We start from the raw sequence: 7,707 nt of genomic DNA on the forward strand, positions 1-7,707 counted from the left end.
CCAAGAGGACTTTAATTTTGATGTTGAGTTAGCTAAGATAAAGGAAACCATTGAGAAAACTCAACAAGACCAAAGTTTTCCTTCTCCCATGGCTGATTCTCCTGAGTATGTTGAAGCTAATGTAGACGCGGTGGATGTCCAAGCTCCTTTAGATCAAATCGAGCCTTCTGTTGCTGATGATGCTGCTTTAGACTCTTCTTCTGCTCCCCAGTGAAAGTTTATGAAGTTTGAATCCTTTTTCTTTTTTCTTGGTGGAATTTGTGGTTTTACCCCTGGTCCCATTTGGGGGTTAAGTTTTTGGTAATGACAAGTCCCCAGACCTTTTCGGGGCATTTTGTACAAAATGACAATCAGTTTTATGACTATGTTCATACTTAGTCTAAACTTAATATTATAAAGTTTTCATTTTAACTTAATATCTTGAGTTTCTGTTTTACTCTTTTTTGCCTTGTTTCATTATATAAATTCAAGGTCTTACTTTTTAATTCATGGGTTTTCGTCTTATCCTTTTTGCATTTTAAAAAAAAATGCTTTGTTAACTTTATGGATCTTTGAATCAAACATGAAATTATAAAAAGGGCTTTTTATATACGACACTTACTGAAGAAGACGTCTCAACTTCATAATGGTGTAAATATACGAAAAAGAAATAGGAACACACATGTTTCTTGATATAACTTTGATTAAGTTTTCATTTGAACTTTGTCAAGTTTAAATAACATCTTACATGTATTTAAATATCTTCTATTACTTTTTCGTAACTGTTTTTTTACAACAGATTTGTAAAAATGAAAGAAAATCCAAGGGTTTTTTATAACCCATGGCTAAATACTGTCTTTAACCTAGACATCATAAGATTTTGAAATCTATATGAAGGTCTTTTGATTGGCTTGTGACTTTGCTCTGAACTTGATATCTTGATGAGTAGACTTTTGGGCTTGACTTAAACTTTAATTGTTTTCAGTCTTCTTTGCCTTCTTTATACATATATCATATGTATATTATATTATCCCCCAAATATTTGAGCTTTGAAGTATGAAATCTACAGCACTTGATTATTCCTTCCATGCGGTCCTTTTCCTGAAAAGGAAAAACATACGGGGCTCGAAAGTGTGATTTTAGATGAAGACTGCTTAACCCGTTTAAATTTCCATCAGAATAGTTGTAACCCTAGACTGGGAATTATGTTCTTTCCACGTGTCTTTTCAGGTCGTAATTCATCATTTAGTGTGGGCTAGCTTTTTTGCATATCATCTAAAATCGTTAGTAAAAATTTGACAATTCAAAAATAAAAATTATTAATGAGGATACCTGCCCCTGGGTATTTCTTTTCCTTAGAAATAGTATCTCTTCAGATGAACAACATTCCAATTTGAAGATAGAATCTTGCCATCCAGTGTTTCAAGTTTATATTCTCCTTTTCCTGCGATACCATGAATCTTATAAGGTCTTTCCCAAGTTGGACTTAACTTTCCTGCATTAGCCGCCCTCATGGATTGACAAACATTCTTGAGTATGAAGTCCCCATTCTTGAAGTATCTGAGACGAGCTTTCCGGTTATAGTATCGTTCCATAACTTATTTTTGCGCTGCCATCCTTATTAATGTAGCTTCCCTCCTTTCTTCAAGTAAATCCAGGTTTACTCGCATCTCTTCTTCATTTGATTCCTCAGTAGCTTGTGTATATCTCGTACTTGGTTCCCCTATCTCGATTGGAATTAAGGCTTCAGCTCCGTATACAAGTGAGAACGATTTTCCCATGTACTTGTTTTTGTGGTTGATCGATAAGCCCACAAGACCCCAGGTAACACCTCTGGCCAGTTGCCTTTAGATTCCTCCAATATTTTCTTCAAGTTGTTGATAATGACTTTATTTGTTGATTCAGCTTATCCATTACCCATCGGATGGTAAGGCGTTAAAGTAATCCTTTTAATTTGACAACTTTGAAAAAATTCTGTGATTTGTGTGCCTATAAATTGGGGTCTATTATCACATATGATTTCCTTTGGTACCCCGAATCGGCATATGATGTGTCGCCAAAAGATATCTTTGACCTCTTTTTCTCGTACATATTTAAAAGCTCCTGCTTCTACCCACTTAATAAAGTAATCAGTGAGTACTACTAACAAAAATCTTACCTTGCCTTTAGCCTTTGGTAGTGGTCCCATGATATCCATGCCCCATTTCATAAATGGCCACGATGCAATGACCGGATGTAATAATTCAGCAAGTGGATGCATATTGATACCGTATCTTTGGAACTTGTCATATTTAGCCACAAAATTTTCCGCGTCTTCTTCCATTTTTGGCCAGTAATAGCCGGCTCTAATCATGGTTTTCACTAATGATCTTCCTCCCGCGTGATTTCCACAATGTCCCTCGTGTATTTCTCTCATCACATACTCTGTTTGAGAAGGGTCGAGGCATCTTGCTAGAGGACCACCGAACATTTTACGATAAAGATTGTTTTGCTTTAAGCAGTATCGAGCAGCTTTTTTGTGAAGTGCTTGAGCCTTTTTCTTATCTTCAGGTAAAATTCCATACTGCAAAAAATTGACAATCTCGTTCCTCCAATCCCAAGTTAGATTATTGAAATTTACCTCGTTTTTGTCTTGATCGTACAAAATGAAATAAATGAATCACAGAAGAATTTTCGTCATTCGTTACTTCTGTAGCAGATGCAAGATTAGCTAAGGCGTCAACCTCTACATTTTCGTCTCTTAGTATCTGCACGATTTTCCAAGTTTGAAATTGCCTTACCAAATCTCGTGCCTTTTCCAGGTATTGTTTCATCGTTGCCTCTCTGGCTGTATAAATCCCCATCATTTGGTTAACTACGAGCTGTGAATCGCTTTTGATTACGACATGTTCTATACCAAGCTCTCGTGCCAATTCTAAACCTGCAATCACAGCTTCATATTCTGCCTCATTGTTAGTAATAGGGTGACATTTTATGGCTTGTCGTATGGTTTCTCCCATAGGTGGTACCAAAATAATACCTAAACCTTCCCCTTTCACATTCGATAAACAATCGGTAAATAAGGTCCAAGTTCCTGGATTAGACCCGTTAAATACCTGTAGTTCTTTTTCTGCTTCTAGTTGTATCCCTTGACTAAAATCTACCACAAAATCTGCTAAAATCAGTGACTTTATTGTAGTTCTATGTTGATATGTAATGTCAAATTCACTTCGTTCTATGGCCCACTTGGCTAATCTCCCTGATAATTCTTGTTTATGCAATATATTATGCAAGGGGTAGGCAGTTACTACAGAGATGAGATGACATTGAAAATAAGGTCTTAACTTCTTAGATACCATAATTAACGCAAGTGCAAGTTTTTCTAGATGAGGATACCGAGTTTCAGCATTTAATAATGACTTGCTAACATAATAAATCAGAGACTGCTTACCTTGGTCTTCTCAAACTAACACAACACTTACCGCTACTTCTGAAACAACAAGGTAGATGAGTAGTTTCTCCCCATCTTTCGGTTTTGCAAGCAACGATGGATTTGACAAATATACTTTCAAATTTTTAAGCGCTTGTTGACATTCTTCAAACCATTCAAATTGATCCTGCTTTTTTAGGGATCAAAAGAACCTGAAGCATTTTTCTGATGATTTTGAAATAAATCTTCCCAAAGTTGCTATTCTTCTTGTCAGTCTCTGTACTTCTTTTTTACTTGTCAGTGTATCAGGAATTTCCTCAATAGCTTTAACCTGTGCGAGATTTACCTCAATGCCACGGTTAGAAACAAGAAATCCCAAGAACTTACCTGATGAAACTCCAAATGCACATTTCTCAGGGTTTAATTTCATGTTAAATTTACGAAGAATCTAAAATATATCAGACAAGTGTTGGATATGGCCCCTGCTTGTTGTGACTTGACCATCATATCATCTATATAGACCTCCATGGTTTTCCCTAGATGTTCTTGATACATTTTGGTCTCCAACCTTTAATAAGTGGCTCCAACATTCTTGAGACCGAATGGCATTACTTTTAACAGTAAGTCCCCCTGTTTGTTATAAATGAAGTTTTTTCTTTATCTATAGGATCTATTTTTATCTGATTATACCTTGAATATGCATCTAAAAAAACTTAACAATTCATGTCCTGCAGTAGCATCACTTAGTTGATCTATATGCGGTAATAGAAAAGAATCTTTAGGACAAGCTTTATTTAGGTCAGTATAATCTACACAAACTCGCCACTTACCATTCTTTTAGGTACTACTACAGTATTAGCTAACCAATTTAGATTCTTTACCTCGCGGATGGACCAAATTTTTAAAAGTTTTTGTACCTCATCTTGAATCACCTAATTTTTGAAAGATCCTTGCTTTCATTTCTTTTGTTTGACAGGTGGGTATGATGGATCTTCATTTAACTTGTAGGTAATCACTTATGGAGGTGTTCCTATCATATCAGAATGGGACCAGGAAAAACAATCCACGTTAGTTTTCAAAAATTCAGTCAACTTACCTTTCATTTCTTGGCTTAGGTTGGCCCCAATGTAGACTTTCCTTTCAGGCCTGGGTGCAAATAATACTATGGCTTCCAATTCCTCAATCGTTGTTTTGATATTTTTATTTTCCTCTGGCTTTTGGATGGTATCAGGACTCAAGTCTACATCTGTTCGCCCGTGCTCAGTTGAGGCTTGTGTTGCAGCATCCTTAACTGGATTCTGTGATTGCTATTTCTCTTCATTTTTTACGCTCCAATCTGCTACGGATTTAATGCTCCTAGACGCTTGCTGATCCCCATGGATTTGCCGTATTCCCCATAGTAAAGGGAATTTAATAACTTGATACAAAGTCGATGGAACAACTTCTATTTCATGAATCCATGGTTTACCAAGAATCATGTTATAAGCCGTATCCATTTCTACCGCTTGAAATTTGGTGTCTTTGACTACTCCTTCAGCGAATGCTTGCATCTCATTTACCACTCTTAACAGAATTATATTTACAGAACTACCTGGATCAACCAAAACTCGTTTCACGTTAGTGTCATGTACAAGTGAAGATATTACCAGTGCATCATTATGTGGGATTAGCACGCTATCTGCATCTGCATCATCGAAGGTAATATTATCTTCTTCCAAAATTTTCCGAACTCGCTTCCCATGTGTAACTGTTATTTTTGAGACCTTCCTCGATGCTATTACACCATAGATCTCCTCCCCTCCACTTATGACATTAACCGTCCTTTTTGGTGAAGGGGGTTTTGGAGGCTCCTGTCTATTTTTCGTATATGTCTGCTTTCCCTTTTCACTAAATAATTCAGTTAAATACCCTTGTTTCAATAAATGTTCTACTTCACCTTGCAGTAATCTACAATCCGCCATTTTGTGGTCGTGATCTTGGTGAAACTCGCACCAAAAATAAGGATTACGTCTGTTCGGATTTGATCTCATTTCTCTTGGCCATCGTACCTTGTCGCCCATATTCCTTAACACAACCACCAATACGGATGTACTAACATTTAAACTGTAACCGCCGATCTTTTCCTTCGTGCTTCTATAAATATCACATGTTTCTCGCGTGTTTTGTTCTTTTTCGAACCTTGATGATGAACCTGATTCCTTATCTCTTGATCTATGATCGTACCTTGGGTTTTCTTGTTTTAAACGTGAGTCTCTTCCCGCTGGTCCCATGTAAGGCTTGTACCTATTTTTACCGGACCTTTTTTCGGTTTCAGTTTGCCTTTGAACTTACCTTTTCATCCCTTCGAGATTGAATGATGGTATCTTCTTCTATCCACAACTTCGTGCTATATCTGTTGTAAACATCATTCTAAGTTGTAGCTGGAAATTCTCGTAAACTTTCCTTGAGCCTCCTTGTGGCTTCTGAACCTTTTTCATTTAGATTGCTAGCAAATGCCATAGCAGCTCTGTTATCTGGTACACGTGGCAATGCCATCCTTTCACGTTGGAACCTGTGTACGAATTCCCTAAGTAGCTCCGTATATCCTTGCTTTATTTTGAAAATGTCCTCCATTCTTTTCTCAACTTTTTGAGCTTATGAGTGTGCTTTGATGAATGAATCTGCAAGTTTAGCAAAAGAATCTATAAAATTTTTGGGTAAAAGAGAATACCATGTTAATGCTCCCTTAGTGAGTGTTTCTCCGAATTTTTTGACCAACACTAATTCAATTTCTTGCTTGGTCAAGTCTTTGCCTTTTACGCTAGTTGTGAATGCAGTCACGTGATCCCATGGATTAGTTGTTCCATCATATTTCAGAATATCGGGCATCTTGAATTTTTTCGAAATTGGTAGTGGAGATGCACTTGGCTTCCAAGGTTGTTGTGAGAATTTGTCCATATATATCCCCTTGATTACAAGCGGTACTCCAGGTATTTTCTCTATGCGGTCGATCTGCTCCTTGAGCTGTTTCTACAATGTCAGTACTAAATTTTGTAAATCAGAATTGATTGGGTTACCTGACCCTCCATCACGAGATTCGCTAGGAGTTCCTCCAATGCCCGAAGTAACGAGTCCTGAGCGAGGATTTTCTAAAGTGTTGTTGTTTGGAGTTGATGTTGGCGGCGCAGCTGGCAACTAGTTAGTGAAAGCCTCAAGAGCATTGCTAACGTGTTGAGCAATTAACTTTTTCAAAGCTTCATTAATAGCCTCATCATTTTCAAACTGATCGTTTGCATTTGATTGAGATCCATCAGGAGTTCCTTCTCGAGATTGTTGAGGAGAATTTCATGGGGAAGGGACCGGGGTTCCATCGCCTTGCTTATTCTCCTGGAATTGACGGTCTCCTTGATTGTTGTCATTGACATTTGACATGATTGTTTTGACAGAAAAGGTCAATTTAGAAGGTAATAGATTATCAGATTCCCGGTAACGGGTAATGGAACCAATTTGTTTAACCAAAAATAGGAATTTCGGTCAAAGCTTGTTTTTAGAAGAACTCGGATTACAGATAATCAAATAAAAATAAGAATAATTGATGTAAATAATAGCAAGATAAAAAGCAAAGTAAATCAGTATATTCCAATAGTATTTCGTGTCCTTACAAATGTTCATTCTTCACCTTTTATATCTATTTCTAAGTAATACGTTTCTTTTCTTCCATAATGGAGTTATTACGGACAATTAATGACATTTAATGTAATATTATATTTGGCAATTATAACTGTTCAGTACAGATTCTATAACGTGTCCTATAATTAATGGTCATTAACTACCGATAATACGTATCTATATTCTTTTGCTATCTAGGTTCATTCTTCCGATGCTTCTTCAAATTATGAAGAGGTTCAAGCACCTATTCCTTCTGATTTTCTTAGATCTTTGCCTGTGTCTGTTAAAGCTCGTGCCTCTTCAACTATTCTTCGTTAACTGTCATTCCTTTACTGATCCACGTGTTATGACATGTCATCACATAATTAATTCGATATATTAACTTGATTTTTTCCAATACACATGGTCTTCCTTTCCTCCAACCAATCCGCCAACTCTTTGTAAATGCATATGTAAATAAAGGAACAAGGAAAAGAGACTCCCAAGCAACCTTGATACCTATGAAGTTAAGAACAAAAAATTAATCTATTACTCCATTGTCTGTCCACAATTTTCTAATTTTATGCCAATATTTTCCTTTTTAGATGAAATTACTCTTTGTTGAGACGTGGGAAGAAGATAGGTTGTAGACAGACAGAATCAATTCGCGACCTTGTTTGCCCGACCAAACG

General features: G+C 36.7%; 1 protein-coding gene across 1 annotated transcript; it reads right to left on the reverse strand.

Annotated features, from left to right (window-relative positions):
• Positions 1-4,695: 4,695 nt before the first annotated feature.
• LOC142178315 (uncharacterized) lies at positions 4,696-5,349 on the reverse strand. The gene has a single exon (XM_075247648.1). The coding sequence runs from the start codon at positions 5,347-5,349 to the stop codon at positions 4,696-4,698; it is 654 nt and encodes a 217-aa protein (XP_075103749.1).
• Positions 5,350-7,707: the final 2,358 nt, after the last annotated feature.

Source organism: Nicotiana tabacum, chromosome 3 (genome assembly GCF_000715075.1).
Source record: "Nicotiana tabacum cultivar K326 chromosome 3, ASM71507v2, whole genome shotgun sequence".
Classification (NCBI taxonomy): domain Eukaryota; kingdom Viridiplantae; phylum Streptophyta; class Magnoliopsida; order Solanales; family Solanaceae; genus Nicotiana; species Nicotiana tabacum.

Bases quoted from the DNA above. Each gene is read 5' to 3' on its own strand.
- LOC142178315 (XM_075247648.1), bottom strand. From the start codon at position 5,349: ATGGCGGATTGTAGATTACTGCAAGGTGAAGTAGAACATTTATTGAAA.